Source organism: Buceros rhinoceros, unplaced genomic scaffold (genome assembly GCF_000710305.1).
Source record: "Buceros rhinoceros silvestris isolate BGI_N320 unplaced genomic scaffold, ASM71030v1 scaffold22574, whole genome shotgun sequence".
Classification (NCBI taxonomy): Eukaryota; Metazoa; Chordata; class Aves; order Bucerotiformes; family Bucerotidae; genus Buceros; species Buceros rhinoceros.
In genome coordinates, this window is record NW_010406929.1 from 39409 (window position 1) to 56268 (window position 16860).

The following is a 16860-nucleotide window of genomic DNA, read 5'->3' on the forward strand; positions in this document are numbered from 1 at the left end:
AGGAATAATGAAAGCCAAAAGGAGTAAAGAGGAATATGATTGTTCAGCCTCAGAAAAGGAATGCATCAGAGCCAAAATGGATTTTATTTGCATGTTTGTTTTTTTGTTTTTTTTTTTAAACCCCTCTCTCCAAGTTGAAGCTTAAAGTAGTGGAGTAAACATGAGTGCTGAATAGCCTAGAGGATGGGTATCCTTAGCCCAGTGGAAGAGCTTGTCAGGTTGCACAAATCCTGCTTGTATGGTGGACTTAATGCTGAATCTGGACTACAAGAAGATTTTGCCGGGGGATTTCATTAGGGCTCCTGAGATGCAGATTTTCTGCAGACAGTGACTTCTTTCTTACCTTTCACCAGCTGCGATGACCAGCTGTGGTCTGTCTCAGCGGTTCATGTGCTCAAAGGCAGCATGTGTTGCTGGGCCAAGCTGGTAAAACTGGACCAATATACTGCTTCCCTCTAAATAGCCCTCTTTAAAATACAGAGGACTTGGATAAAAATGAACAGAGTAGCACTATCATACAGTAATGGCAAAAGAATTCACAACACAGTTTCTGCTGCAGAGGCAGCCATGGTAATCTCTGCCAAGTCACTGACTGTGAAATTTGTCTTCTCAGACTCTGGATTGGCATGCAGTCTGTCTTAAATCCTTCTTGGTGCTGGATGTGAAACCTTCCTCTGCTTTCAGGTTCTTCCATTTGTTGTACAGATATTGAATTTAAAATGTCCTTAAGCTGAATGGAGGAAGAAAACAAATAAATAAGGTTAATTAAACTCCACTGCTGTTACTGGGAATGAATAGCAAAAAGCAGCTTTTGTCTGGGAGACAGGTACTTTTCTGTGTGGCCCTTCAATGGACAGGAATTTGGGACAGGCTGTAATTTGACCCTGGGCTGAAGGGAATGGTAGCCTGAAAGAAAAACAAGTTGGCAGGAGTCAGTGTATTTGGTGCTGTCTGCTGCTTTTGTTTTTGTTTTGAAGTTCTTGTGACTGGAGAATAACTGTGCTTTACATTCACCTCTGCTGAGATGAGAGTCGCTATCAGATAGATGATGCTTCTTCTCTCTAGGTTTTTCAAGCGATGCTCTGTCTTCCAACTGGCTGCTGTTTAAAATTGCTTAGAAGACGGTTTCTCCATGACTGGCACAGGTGTATCTGCCCAGGGATATTTTGGAGCAGTATCCTTTTATAACAGTGACAGTAAAACGTGCTGGTGACTTTTGACATTCTCTGCACCAGCGTCCCCAGGAACTTCTGGTGTGTGTATATTGGGACAGAGCACGATGGAGGCCACTAGACAGGGAAAAAAATCTGGTAACAGCTTGCTACTTTGCAAAGTAGTCCTAAGCAAGCTTGCTCTTTGTAGCATTTTCCGATTTCAGGCAGTGTAGCAGCTCAGGGAGGCTGAGCCTGCCTAACTGGTGCCTGTGCCAAGTATCAGAGCAGTCGTTCGGCACTTTTGTTATTTTAGCATTTCAGAGATTGAAATTAAAGATGTAGTTGATGGTATCTGCCCTCTGTCTCTGCCTGACTCCCCACCCTGAGTGATTTATGCACGAATTGTATAAACCAAGTAACAGTGGGAGCCTGGATGTGAACACCGGTGTTGCTCTTGGGTTCCCACTAGGGAACAAGTAGAGCCACTCAACCAGGTGGGTCAGCCCCTGCTTAAAAAAAGTATTTTGCTATCGACCAGGCTCATCATCTGTCTGGAATATGCAGGAGGTTATTGCCTGTGCAGGATGCTATTACCTATGTATATACCCTGATAGACATTAAGTTGTTACCGAGTAAACTGTTGCTCATTGGACTGCTTTCTTGTTGCTTTTTGTCTGCTGCTTTCTGCTTTTCTGTTTTTGAAACCTGCCACTGACAATTATTTATGGTATTCTAGTTTAATGGTTCGGTATCCACTCATCCTGGAGACTCGCGTGCTTTTTACCAAATGATCAGAATTGCAATTGAAATAAGGTTCTGGCAATTGCATTCCAGTTTGCTTAAAAAATCTTTTTTTCCTAAAAATGTCACTGTTGACTTAGGCTGAGCTGAATTTCCATGCACGGTGTGGAATTCTTCATCATCAGTAGATGTTTAACCACTGGAATGTGTATGAAACTAAGCAGGCAGCAAAAAAAAAGTACTTTCTGGTCATTGTATGTTACCTATTAAAAATCTTAAACTGGAGCAAGAAAAATGCTTAAATGAAAGCTGAGATGATGCTACTTTTCTTTTTGCAGATATAACAGTTTAATGAAACACAAAGCAGAATTGGAAGAGTTGGAAATGGTTTTGAAAACTGAGAGGGAGGTTCTGCAACAAGAGAGGAGGTCAAACGCCATAACCACGGGGGAAAATCAGAAGCTGAGGGAGGAACTGGACAGGTATGGTTTCCTTGCTAAATTCTTGTATATATCATTAAAAACACACAGTTGTTTTGCTGTGGTAACTGTAGCTCCAGAATACCTTCATTAATATGCCTCAGTTTTTGTCTTGTTAATTTGATAATTTTGTTTAACTCCTTCAAGTTTATCGGCTGCGTGGAGACTGTCAACAAATAGTGTTATTTGGTGCTTCAAATATGTTCTGATCCTGGGACTTCTGCTCATTCAAAATAAACTTCCTTGTACGGTTCAGTTCAAGAGTGTTTCTGTAAGGAGTTGTTTCCAAGTGCTTGTCTTTAGGAACTACAGTACCTAAAACCCCCAATAATACCTAGAGTTGTGTGAAATGATTCCTATAGTTGTGGGAGTTGCCAATACTGTTTACTTTCTGCTGCCCAGAGAAAGCTGCCATTTCTTAATACTTGAAAGAGACTTGGTTCTTGTTGTTAAAAGTGGGCTTAGTGATTCTTGTGATCACTGGGTAACTGTTAACTCACGTCAAAACCCCTTGCATGAACTAGCATCCGAACTTTACATAACGCAGCAGTAACCCTCCCCCCACCAGCTGTATTCCTACTGAGGCTCTTTTCATTATAACCAATTCATTGCCATTGATTATACTACAAAGGCTTTTTGAAAAGTAGTTTGGTACAAATAAGGGGCCAGGATCGTATCAAAACAATGTCAGACCGAATTATATTTAAAAATCATATATTAAGTTCAGTCATGGAAGTTTTGCATGCTGTCCCAGTTGTAATGTACTTCAGAACAGTGCAGAGCTCTGCAAATGAGATTTCCTCAAGCTTGCTATTTCCAACTCTGTTTGTTTAGGGCAGAGGAAGAGGTTGCAAAATGTTGATTGCCATGCTGGCATAGAGCAGAGATCTGCTTCTCTGTCAGCAGATACACAACTTCATCTTTTTTATTTATCTATTTATGTAATTTATGCCTTCATGATCTGTAGACATTTTTAGATTTACCAAAAGCTGTAGAAGAATGCCACAGTATCATCTTGCAACATTTCGATGTTTCACAGTTCCGGACACTTTAATGCTCGTACTTCATGAATCCGGAAAACAAACTCTGACTATTCTTTAATTGTGCCAAAGGGAGATGCATTTATTTCCAGATGCTCTTAAACACCTTGTGGCTCAGAATAGTGTAGCATGTTTCTTACACATTGAGCGAGTAAGAGTTTTGATGTTTCATCTATTTTCCATTCAGTTCTTTTGTATATTTGAAATATTTTATAATGCTATTACTACTAAATAAAATTTTATTATATAATTAGAATAAAAATATATTTAGGAGTTAGTCTTTGGAACTTAAGGTTTGATTTAGTGACAGCTGCACACTGATGGTGTCGTCTTTGAATGTGAGGTACTTTCTCTGAAGTGTCCCTCATAAACCTACTGACTGCTTTGTGCTTAGGGTGAATTTCTTGCACAACCAACTAAAGGCAGAGTATGAAGGTTTACATTCTCACACTAAAGAGCTGAAAACTTCCTTGAACAACTCTCAGCTGGAGCTGAATCGTTGGCAGGCTCGCTATGATGAGCTGAAAGAACAGCACCAGTCCATGGATATCTCTCTGACCAAGCTGGATAACCACTGTGAGGTGAGTAGCTGTAGGCAGGTACAGTGCTGTCAGAGTGCTGACATTCAGTGTGAAGCTTTTGGCACACTATATATAGGATATCAAGCTATGTGGTCATAATAACAACCCCATAAACTTTGAAGTTCATCAGTTTTTATCCTAGGTCCTTATGCTATTGTGTTAGCTTGATTATGGTGCACTTCCAGGGAAGCCAGAATCAGAGGAGAGACTAATCTATCTTGTTTAACAGCTGCTGTCCCGTCTAAAGGGAAATCTGGAAGAAGAAAACCATCATCTCCTGAGTCAGATTCAGATGCTGAGCCAGCAGAATCAGTTGTTACTGGAGCAGAACATGGAGAACAAGGAGCAATATCATGAAGAACAGAAACAGTACATGTAAGAAACTAGGAATTTGAATTGTGAAACCTAAAAAAGTCATCTAGACAAATACAGAATACAAATAATCTATCAGGAGTAGAAGAACAGGCAGGGGAATGCCAGATCTGCTTGATATCTGGCTAGAAGAGAGGATGTTTAGGAGAAAATAAGATGTAATGGGGAGAAACTGCAAAATTTCTTCACACTGCTTTACCACAAAGGGGTGTTCAGGAGACCTGGACAAGCACAGCTCTTTTCAAGTAGTATAGATGATCCTGTGTGGAAAACTTAGTTATAAAAGATGAAATACTAAACCCAATGGTATTTCTCAAAGGTTTCTGAAGAACTTGGAAAACAGCTGAGTTGCAACAAAAATTTAGTCTCATGAGAGTCATTTTATATTCAGATTCCAAATAATCGTACTTCTCTAGTTCCTGTCACTTGCATTATAAGAAATACTTCCTTTGTCTTTTTTAAGCATGCAAGTGTCAGCATACAGTGCTGCACCCCTCATGCATGGGGTGACATGCTTCAATGAGATACCTTAAATGTACATGTATTGTACATCTACAAAGAATCGTGTTCTCACTGCAGTGAATTTCTTTTGTCGGTATCAAAGAAGGAAAAAAAGTGTTCTTAATCCCAGCAGTTTTAGTCTAAGCACGTCAGGATGATGTGGGAGTCACTGACTGATTTTTGTTTCGGTACTGGGTTGTATGGTTCAAACGTTAGAAATTGTTGCTGAAATAGGCTGAATACTGTTCAAATGTCCTCTAACCATATTTATCCAGATGTCTGACAGTTCTGTGATGGAGGTACATTAGACCTACTATTTGCATGAAAGATGATGTGCTAACATCCACTGTGCCGGTTAATAAAACAATGAGTTTTAAAAAATAGTAAGATTATATGACACTGCTGCATCTGCTTTGACACTGCTTGCAGGACACCAAAGTGTAGTCTTAAAAAGATAAAACATGTATTTCTCTACTTGCAACAGAGTAAGCAGAACAGGAATAAAATACCCAGTTATCCGGTAGACAAGAAGTTCAAAAAATGTAAGGTTCTTAACCCTAGAGTAATCATCATGATCTGTGAATAAGACTGAACAATCAGCAAACGTATTTTCAAAAAGCAAGGTTAATCTTAACACCCACCAAACAAACTCTGCCTGAGTTATTAATGAGCAATCTAGCAGAAACTACTGTTGTTCTTTCACCTTTCATGCTTACTGCACAAAAATCACCCATCAGCAATTTTGGTACGCTTTTGCGATTGCCCTCTCTCAACAGTGAATAAGCTCAGCAGGATTCTGAAGGTTATTTGATAGGAAGATATTTCAGTCTCTTTCCTGTCTTGGTGGCTTTCAGTCTTCAATTTTTTGATTATGCTTAATTTCATACAGATGATTCAGAATGTGCTTTCCCCCCTAACAGCGATAAATTGAATGCCCTCAGGAGACACAAAGAAAAACTTGAAGAGAAGATAATGGATCAGTACAAATTTTATGATCCTACTCCAAAAAAGTAAGTCCCATATGGGTTGAGTTCTGCTATTGTACAGATTTGTAAGGGTGAGAAGGGGCTCCCCATGCCTGGAGATAACACAAATTTCATCTGAAACAAGGACAGTGTCACGTCCACTTCACTCTCACTCCACAAGCTATTCCCTGAAGCAGCAGGCTGTGTTCATGTAGAGCACAGTACCTCACGTGGGGCCCTCTGTTTTAATACTGGAATCTGAAACAGTGTGCATTGGAAAAGAGCCACTTTGCCCTGAAGAATATCATCTTGTCCCTAGTGGAGAGGAGGGACCCCCAATAGGGACTCCCCAAGTAGGAGGTTCCAGAGCTGCTCTTTCAAAGGGGATAAACAGTCCATCCAAGAGAAATTACTTAAAAAAATTTATATTAAGAGCAACAAAGGAGAGCCAAGCTAATTCCACCACACATAGTTCTGAGTGATAGCCTTAGCAAAGAGAGGGATTCATCTAAAGCAGTTGTCGTTTCCTTCCTTCTCAGTCTGTTCCTGTAGTAGAGCTTTTCACACTGTTAAAATGTCTTATGTGGATCCATATGTGTAGTTTAGATTTCTAGTAGAGGGAACGGTTGTCTTTCTCACATTTCTCAGGCTGAAGAAATATTTCTGTAAAACAGACTTTGGGAGAGAAATGTATCGCAAGCTCTTGAAATTCATGCCACGTCTTTCCAACCAGTTCAAGACAGTAAAGAAATAAGAATGTAGGGTGCTTTGATGGCTTTAGCACAGCTGTAAACTTCAGGGAGCATTTCTTCTAGCGTTTTATGAATCCCATTCACAAAACATGCTTTATCAGGAAAAACCACTGGATTGGAGCCAGAGCCTTAGTCAAACTAATCAAGCCAAAGAAGGAGACTACAAGGGAGCGGTTGAAACCAGCAGCAGAAAGCCCTCCATGGCATTCTGAATGCCCAGAGACGGTAAACTCTCCATCTGCCTCCCAAAAACTGAAACATCGAGAGTCTCAGGATAATACCTCTCAAGGGTCAAACTCAGTGGAAGAGAGAGAGAACCCTGGGGGTTCTTCAAGCAAAGGTAAGCAATGCCCAGCCTAAATTCATGATCTGAACAGTATTTTTTTAAAAGATCTTAGAAAGATATGAAAAAGATTTAATATATAGGGTGTGTTCACACTTTGTCACATTGTTTTAGTTCACTTAAAAAATGGATATAAACGTTTTAGTAATCAAAAAAACCTCTAAACTAAAAAGCTGAGTAAACTAAAAGGTGAAGTGGTTTTGGTTTGTTCCTTTTATGTTCCTTCTGCCTTCAGCTTTTATATATAGCTTCATGGTTTGCCTGAATGTGTTGCATGTTACTGAATAAGTTGGTGGAAATACTTCGTTTACTGGGGTTTTGCAACAAAACAGTTTAAAGTTGGACCATAAAATATTACGCCTCACTAGCAACTATTCTTAAAATGGGTAATTGGTCTTACAACCAGTGCCAGGAGATGGCGCACATGCAAAAGAAATAACATAGAAAATGCTAATTTATTGTAATGTAATTATTTTTGGAGGGTGATACTGTGTTTTTGACTTTGAATCAAACTAAGAATTTCACAATGTAAAATGATGAAATGATTTTTTGAACACTCTAAGGTGAATGTAAAGAAGATGGAATGATTTCTTTTTATGTTTAGTTAGTTCATACAGTAAATCAGGTGTACCTAATCGTGAGAAATTTAAAAGAAAGACCCCCAAAACCAAATACTTGGTGATCTTTATTAAAAGCAATTTATATTGAAGCTTTGCTTATTCTACTGAGATCACTTCTGTCAGCTTCTTTATATAGATCCTTGTCCTCCAGGAATACTTTTCAAGAAGCAGTTTTGAAATTAATCCTTAAATAATAATTCCTGTCTTCCAACTGGGGAGTGTAGGAAACAGAAACAGCTGAGGAGGGTAGAACTGTTGTTGTAAACCACTGCAAGTGTCTGTCTGGCTGAAGTTTTTATTTTCATTTGGTTTTTTATTTCCCTTTCTCCATTCTAATTCTCCAGGGTCACTGATTCACTTAAAATAAAAATGCATGTCTGAGATCACCAGTGTGATTCAGGAGATTAAGTGTTTAACATGCATCCAAAGTTCAGTGTGGGAATTCGGGCTTGGGTTTCCCAGAACAAGGCCCTCATGGAGTGCCAGGGATAACAAAAAGTCCCTGGGCCGTCATTCTTCTTGATATTATATGGAACATGCTTATGGTGAGATGTGAACATCAGTACTGAAGCCTAGGAAATTTGAGTATATTGTCACCAAGTAACATGCACACCTATTACTTCATTAAATAAAAACATTTTGGGTGATCTAACCACAATTTTTTAATGGACTTGCTCAGGTTTTATGTATACGTGTTAATTTATTTGTTAATCTGAGTCAGATTAACTGTGCATTAATCAGTCCTCCAAATAGATGGGTTAGGCTTTGTTTAGCCTTTTTCTGGTTGTATAGTCTTTAATTTGTTTTAAGACACTAAGTTTAATTTACAAGGTTTTTTTTACTTTTTTTTCCTTCTTCTTTTTGGGATACCTGGGTGATAACAATTTAGCTGTGCAGCGCAGAAAGATTGCCTTTTTGAGAAGCAAAATCAAGAATAAAGAAAAGTCTCCTAAGTCTCCATCGAATCATCAGTCTCTCTCTAATCGGCTCCGGTTCTGGTCTTCTTCTGACATCCCATCCTCTCCTAATGAACCTCTTTCCTTCCCGGAATTGGGAGGTTTCTAACACCTTCTCTTTAGCATTAATCTTCATTTATTTCTGACAAATATTTTAAACAATAAAAAAAAATCCCACATGCCTTAAAAGAACACACACCTTGATAGAAACATCCAGCACGTCTTTACAATACTCTAATACGAGCACAGATTAGTGAACATCGACTTAAGTTTTCCTGTAGAAGATGAATCACTATTGCACACTGTGGATCATTTCTTCAATGCAGCACATTTTTAGGGGACCTCATGGCATACAGTTTGCGTATGTACATTGGCTGTGGTGCACGTTATAAGTAAGTGAAGTTGCTCTGTGCTTCATTATTTTCTTGCAACCATATACTCGCATCCTGTCCAGTTAAAATGTTGAACTGATTTGCTGTTGCTGTGCTTTCTACGATGTTGTAGTCCTACTAAAATGCAAATGTAATAGAGTCTAATATAAAAGCAGTCTCAAATCCTGGAGAATTTTCCAGTATTCTGTACCACTAAATGCTAAAAATGGCAGGTTTTTAACATCTTTGTCTGCTTTTAAATAGTGAGTGAAAGCTACTGGGAAAATTATTCTTTGCAAAGTGTCTTGCTGTTTGCATTCAAACCTGCTGTTTAGCAAGGTTTTACACTTCCAGCTATGAAAATTTGTCTCAAATGGAGCTAAAGTTTCAGTTCCTGCTGCTTCAGTTTTAACAGATTCTTTTGGAAGAAAATGGTATTAAGATTGGGAATGACCTTCATCATGGATCTATTGCCTGGAATTCTTAACTGCCTGATAGTCATGACCTGGTAGTTTCTTAAGTGAATGTGTGGGTCCAGTTCCCACTTTGTTAGAGAAATGCATGCAGCAAGGGTCATACACTACAGTGAGCTCAGCAGAGAGGCCAAAAGCTGTCATCTCCCTTCTTGCTCTGACAGTTGGTCCTCTGTGGCACTACCAGGGACACTGGCACAGCCGCCTGTTGCTGCCCATTTGGGATTTGTAGAGAACATTTGTCTCCAGGGCAATTAAAAATTCTGGCTTCTATGGAAGGTGTTAAATGCATCTATAAAGTCAGTTAGAAATATGGATTTGCGTTCCAAGCTTTAGCCAGTAATTGCTCCTACACGTGTCCCATAAACTTCAGTTCTGAGAGAAAGTGCCGGCCCTGTGCTATGGAGCCCAGGCAGACTGTGGCAGAAGACATTGTTTCTGAAGTCAGCTTTCAGGAGACATCTAAGGTGGCAGTAACTTGGTCCGTTTCTCCAACACAGCTGTGCTGCTGCTCTGTGCTTTGAACTGTCTGTCGATTGTCTCTCCGAGTTGTTTTGTTTTGACCGCTGCATTCTGCTGTGTTTTCAGCATTTAGTTACTATTAGTTAAGCAAGTACTTCATAGAAAGATTTATGAAAGTAGAATCTTGCAGCTCATTTCCTATAGCAAATTCTAAAATTTTGTTCTGTTTTATGTTACATTCACATGACAAGAAATTAATTCATCTACCTCATCACTAGGAAAGATGCCTTCACCTTTCTGAATCTAAATAATATTCTAGCAGGTAGTTTTTTGTTGTTCTTGTGCTAAGATCCCAGGAATTCCTTTTAGAAGTCACTGCACCAGAACATCATAAGAGCAGCAGAGTTTTAACTTTATAGAGGCTGAGCTCTTCCACCACAGCAAAGATCTAAACCTGAAAGCAATTAGTGTGTGGATCATGCTAGATAATTTCCAAATGAGCATTATTTCTCTTTGAATAAGAGCGTGACTACTGTCACTCTTCCCTTATTCTACTTTATTACTGAAATAAGTGCTTAAAAAATGTACCCGCAAGGAATAATGTTATGGGAATTTCACACCTCACTTACATTTTCTGCGTTCACGTCTTTGCTCCTTTCCTTCCTCCTTTCACGGTAATTGTTGCATGTATAATATCAACCCTCCCACTGGCACTAAGCAGCCCTTGTCACTCCCACACTTTGCAGAGCGCCCATGATTGAAAAACTGGTGGCAGAAATTTCCTATCCAATACTGAACTGTTTATGGGAACGCTTGCAAAACCAGCGTCTCTGTTGTGCAGTTTCTTTGTGCCTGCTTGTCATGTTTGTATGGGCAGATAAATACAAATGTCCTAATGCTTTTTTTGTTGTTGTTGACTTGTATTTATTTACCTCTCTTCCCCTCAGTGCTAATGGACCTAAAGCAAAAGAGGAATTCCCATCACGGAGGCAGCAATGATAATGTTGAAGTTTCAGTAGACTCGGCGACAAAACAAGGCGGCATGGAACTGGGTCCCAGGACTTGCTCGACCTCAGCTATTCATCTACACACTTCCACCCCCATCTCCAGGCTCCAGAGCAGACCGAAAGGTGTGCAGTGCTGTTGTGATACACCAGCTGCTAGTAAAAGTCAGGCTATTTCATACTTCCTACTCAGGTGAAACATGGCTTCTGCTGGCATTGACGTACAAAACCAGAACACTGGTATTTTCATTCCTACTTTTTCTGCTTGATATAATTGATGAGATAGTGTTTCCTCACTCCTGTAATGTCATCGGCTTGACAGACCGCATTTGGGTGTCAGTTCTCCCATAGTCCCCTGCCCAGTGTTTGCAGGAGTGGTTAGAAGATGGCTGCTTTTCCAATGCCAGCTCTATAAAAGCCTCGTGATGACCTGTCTTCTATGCTGCTAGAACACATTGGAGACTCACCTGAAGGATTAACTTTCCTGTGATTAATATTGGCTTTTAAGTTTTGTGTCCTTTTCAGGCTGTAATTCAGAAGATAACCTATGTGAACAGTCCCCTGAGGTAGAGTTTGCAAGCACCAGACAGCATGGTAAGCTTATAGTGTATACTAATGCTCTAAACCTCTACATTAACAGTTCTTTCCTTGATTTTCATGGACATTTTCCCAAAATAAATTTTCAAAAACAATGCTAATACTGAGATGAGTTGCCTTGCCCCAGCAACAGACACTCCAATGCATGTCCTATGGATTTCTTGCTGATTTTTCTGGACAAGGGAGTGAAACAGCAATAAAAAAAATTCAACATATATGTACAGTGGGAACACGGGCACAGCACTACCTGCTTAGAGATTTGTGGAAAACTTAATTAACAGGCTTGTTACAAGCTCCTTCCAAAGAAGCAAACTGAGGTAGAGACAGCAACTTACTGTTGAATTTCTTCAGTATTTACATTGCCTTCTTTATAGCTGCTGTAAAAGCAAAACCCAGAACATACTTGTGCCAAAAATAAGTGAGAAAAACGAGATGGGTTCTGAAAAGCTTGACTTGAAAAATGAAAATGCTTTCTACTCTGTCCAGACTTTGGCATGCTGTGTATATTACGTTGTTAATGTTTTCAAAGTGACTTAGTTGCACAGGTCCTATTTTCAGAAGGCAGACTGTAGCCAAGTCTTCCAGAGAATCAGAGGAACTCGAGGTCTCTGCTCAATGCTTGTTTTGTTTTTCAGTGTCCAGGCCGAACAGTTTAGAGAGCAGTAGAAATGCTTCCAGCAGTAGTTCACCTCTCAATTTGAAAGGTAAAGCTTTTACAACTGAGTTCTGACAAACAGAAAGTGAAATGCCATGAAACTTTGTGCAAAATGCTGCTTTCCTTCCAATTACATTTGAAGACTGTTGTTTTGAAATTGTAATGATTGTGCCATTGACGTGGCTGTCTTGGGAATCAAAACTGCTGGCAAGAAGTATTTTTCTAAGATTGATTCTGGCAAGGGGTGGCTTTTAAGGCAAGCAGTCTAGTTTTGTTTCAGTCTGACTGGCATTGGATCATGGGAAGTGTCAGGCCGCTCAGACTCCTTTTACAACAGGTCACTGCTGTTCTTACTCTGTGCACAGCTTGTGTGTGGAATCAGTGTGCTCTGGAGGTTTGTTTTTGCTGAAATTGTGCATCCTTGAAGGATGCCAGGAGACCTGTCGCTATGGAAAAAATCTGCTCCTGCTTTCCCACTGTCAGATTCTGGCTCTCAGATCACACACAGCCAAAACTGGGAGATCTTCTAGAGGCACAGAGGTGGTAAAGAGGCCCTCTTACTGTCTGTGTTATTCCTGTTCTTCGGATGAGTGCTTGTTTAACAGAGGGGCTCAAAATGTCTAGTGTAAGACATTGACTGGTCCTCGTTTTTCAAAGTTCTGTCTGCCCTGAGTTCTGTGGGGGAAGAAAGTGAGATCAAAAATGACTGTGTGGAAGAGGCCGTAGATGATAGAAGTTCCTACCTTAGTGAGAAATCTGTTGAAATGAGGGAAGAACAGTGTCTTTGCTGACATTTATGCTTCTCCTTAGGTTCCTTAGATCATATCCGTGGTAGAACTGAGAGTCTCAGCAGTGAAGATACGGTGCCAGGCAGAGAGGCACCAGCCTTGCTCCGAGACACTTATCCCTTTCACTCTGCTTCTGCGGTCTTAAGCCCTAGCAGCAGGCATGAGTCCTCCTCCCAAAGGAACGGTTTGATCTCTTATGATACACCTCAGAAGAGTACTCCATCCCAGTCTTACACAGGCAGGCAACGGTCTGCCTCACCTGGCAGTGAGATGGTAACTTTGGAAGAGTTCTTGGAAGAGAGCAACAAGCTGTCCCCTCCCAGCGTAAGTAAATAGAGCTGGATAGTACATCTTGGATGTCAAAAAACTATTCAAAGCTGATTCAGGGGAATGAGAACATAGGGAAACAAGGAACAACATGAAGATCCTTGTTCATAAGTGTGGAACTTGCAGGGAACTATTGAATCTTGCAAAATGAATGAAACTAAGGCAAGATTACCTTTCACACAGCACTCTGCTAATTTATTTTGGTGTATCAGCTATGGCAAGTCAGGCAGATAATTCACTGCAAGTGCGATGTGTGGGACTGTTGGGTTGTTTTAGTATCAAACGTGTGGTTCAGGGTTTTGTGTTATAAAGTCAGTTCTCGCCTCCTGGTATTTTTATTTGTGAACGGAAAAGTTTTCTGTGTAAATTTCAGCTGCTAAATCTGGAATTAGAAATTCAACCTAACAGTAGTTTTCAGTTGAAGTGCAAAAAATGCAGTTGTTAAAACCGTCTTCTAATCTGAAAATACCACCAGTGCATTTGAGAGGGAATATTTTTCTTGCCAAAGGAAGTTCTCAATGCTTTCTCCATGCTGCTTGTTTGTGTGCTGACTGGCACCGTTCTGTTGGTTCATTGACTGAATATGCTGCACATCGAAGTGCGTTGTCAGAAATGGAATGTTTATTTTCTAGATGGCATTTGTCTTTTGCTGCTCAGACATGCTGTACAGTAATGAGGCAGTACAGTGTCGAGCGTGGTAATACCTTGAGAACAATTCACTGATAGTGTAAGTGAACAGATGTTTCTCTTCTGTGAATCCCTTGGTAACAGTATTGAAATCAACAGAGCTGTACCAGTTTATGGAAACAGTAAATTCTGGTCCTTGAATTTTCGGAGCAATATTTAAATATACCTCCTATTCCCTCATTATCCAAAATACAATTCTTAGCTGTAGAGTTGATTTTTCTTTTCCTGTAGCTGCCTGACCATGTCTCCGTTTTCGTTCTTCCTGTCACACTTGTTCCTTTTCAGCATCAGTGCAGTTCAAATGAGAGTGAAATAATTTCATTGCACCACTTTCTGTTAGAAGCTGCTGCACTGTGTCCCTCTGGCTACTCCCTATGTTTTTCTCTGTGAGGAACCTTCGCAGTCACTCGAATTGGCCCTCAGTCATTCACATCCCGACAGCGTGCGAGGCACAGAACAGGCAGGGGAAATAGGAGATCTGACTCACTGTATATCCCCAGGGTATCCATTGTTCTTGCAATGAAGGCAACAGCTCCCAACTTATCACAGCTCTTGCTAGCATGTTAATACTCACAGAAGCATACTGTGCTCTGAGCTGTTATTTTAAAGGCTACTAGATCACTTGTATTAGTTGTTCATAAAGTATTTCCAGTGCTTATTCATAAACATGCATATTTTTTGGACAACTAGTCATGCTCTAATATTAATTGTGTGTTTAACAGAAGTTTATAGTGAAGTTAAAAATAACCCTAACACTTTAACATTTAGTTGAGCATAGAAATCTTCCCTCTGCACTGTAACCATTGATGGTGTTTGCTTCTAACAAATGAGTTTTGTTACCGGAAGAAATGTTTCGAACACTAGTGAAATAAACATATTAAGCTTTAACATACTTCCTAGAGAAGAGTAGAGAAATAAACTCCCTGAGCTTGTTTCAGCACATTTTTTGTGAAGGCAGCATGTCTCTCAACCATTCTGAGCATGCCTCATGCTAATAGTCCAGTGGCAGCTGATCAAGTATCCCCATTTTTGGATTGCATGGCCCAGCCCCATTAAATATTCTTTTACTGCCAGTTTAATTATCTGGCTTGAAATTTGCAAATTAATTGTGGGCAAGCAATAATTTCTCCATTTTTGTAATGACTTTTTTGTACGTCTCGTTATATGGTACATGCAGCTTTTAACATGTATAGTATATTGACTGGGAGAGGTGAGGGAAATCAATGGAGAAGCAATGAAACTTTCTTGTAGTGCTAGTACATCTCCCCAAGGTATTCTTGTCTGATGTTACAGTAGAGTGCTATCCAGATGAACCATATTCTAGAAGATGACAAGAGCATCCCTGATATCTGCTGATACCAATTTCTGTCATTAATTTGATATTGATGTTACAGTGACAGTGGCTGATGTGAAAGGAAGCAAAAGAGCTGCTGCCCAGGTTGCAAGTGAGATGAAATTTTTAAAATCTGAGATAATTAATCTGGCTAACAAGGCTGTCCTGATCTACTTCTGATGATCATGTTACTCCTTGATTTGGATTTACACCCAAACATTTTAACATTTATATCTTCTGTTCCCTAGTCTAAATATAAAATCTGTGGTTGTATTTGAGTTGAATTAAGTGAGAAGGAAGATTACCTGGACACAAAGCTCTGCAGGATTCTTTAAACAAAAAGGTTGTCGTTAATATGGCATGTGCATATTTTCTCACACCAGGACACCTCCGGTAACAGAGATGACTTGCTCAGTGATTATTTTAGGAAAGCAAATGAGCCTTCAGCTACTGGGAACCTGCTGGTTCAGCCATCCAGAAAGGAGGCTACGAAGATGCCCACTAGTCTTGTTCCTCCAGCTGTAAAGATGACCATCGCCAGTGAAGAGGGAAGAACAGCTAAGCCTGGAAATTACATGAAGCCAAACCTCAGACAAGTTGAACCTGAGCCTCTGGCAAACTCCCAGGGGTCCCTTAAGCTTCCTCACACACCACAGCACCAGCCTACCAGTGGAATGCGGCAGATGGCACAGCCTCAGCAGCCTGGAACCACGAGCAGGAGGAGTACATCACTGAGCAGGGCATTTAGCTTAGCCTCTGCAGACCTCCTCAGAGCCACTGGCCCGGAGCTGTACAGACAGGAGAGCCCTCAGAAGTCAGCAGCAGATCTGCGTGGGGGCAAGGACGCTGTCAGTCAGACCACTAGGGCTTCTGTGTCAATGAGCTCCCAGGCAACCGTAAGAGAGAGGCCACAGTCTGCAAAGGTGGCAGGTTCCTTGCAAGATGCGGATTCCCGCTGTCGGCAGCTTGACACAAGACGCCTTTCCCTGGCCCCACCAAAGGATGAGAGTCCACTCTCCTTCCATCAGTTCTCTGCCTCACCCACTGCATCCACCAGCAATGTGAACATGCAGCAACAGGAGCGCGTGAACTCTGGGCAACACTACTCACTGGCATCACACGCTCCCTCTAAAGTCAAACCCAAGCCAGCCCCTCGTACTGGGGAAGTGGCCGCAGTGGCCCCTGCCAGAGCTGTTTCCAGCAGCACTGAGGGAAATATTTCCCTAGGGCAAGGCCAGGGTGATGCCCTACTTACCAAGTGCCAGGGTAAGCTGCCAGAAGGCAGCGCTGGGGCTATGGAAGAGCCTATGAGAGGAAGCAGCTCCAACAGCACTCCTGGGTCTCCAGACCCCCAGGGGGATCAGCAGACAGTTTGGTATGAGTATGGATGTGTGTAGCCCATAGATGCTGCTAATAGTATGTGTGTTTGGCATTGCTGACCTCTAGGGAGCATTTAGCTAGACACTGTGCCAGGTCTTAAAAGGCATCACCTGCATGCTGCTCTGAGTGTTCTTCAGGTAATGATTTCTAACAAAGAGAAAGAAGGAGCAAAACCCTAGCCCTTCTTTTGACACTGTTGTGCCTAAAACAAAGTGGAAGCCTGACCTAATCCCACAGCAGGCGTGGCACCTAATTCTCACAGGTGCTGAGCATTCCCTC

The 16860-nt window shown here is 40.9% G+C and overlaps 1 protein-coding gene across 1 annotated transcript in view; it reads left to right on the forward strand.

Annotated features, from left to right (window-relative positions):
* CCDC88C (coiled-coil domain containing 88C) overlaps positions 1-16598 on the forward strand; it is a 47977-nt gene extending 31379 nt beyond the window's left edge. The window contains exons 17-26 of the mRNA XM_010134304.1: positions 2234-2377; positions 3809-3995; positions 4225-4370; positions 5789-5878; positions 6687-6925; positions 10758-10940; positions 11340-11408; positions 12047-12115; positions 12877-13178; positions 15585-16598. Of these exons, the coding sequence (XP_010132606.1) occupies positions 2234-2377; positions 3809-3995; positions 4225-4370; positions 5789-5878; positions 6687-6925; positions 10758-10940; positions 11340-11408; positions 12047-12115; positions 12877-13178; positions 15585-16598 (2443 nt within the window). The remainder of the gene's footprint in view (positions 1-2233; positions 2378-3808; positions 3996-4224; positions 4371-5788; positions 5879-6686; positions 6926-10757; positions 10941-11339; positions 11409-12046; positions 12116-12876; positions 13179-15584) is intronic.
* The last annotated feature ends 262 nt before the right edge of the window (positions 16599-16860 follow it).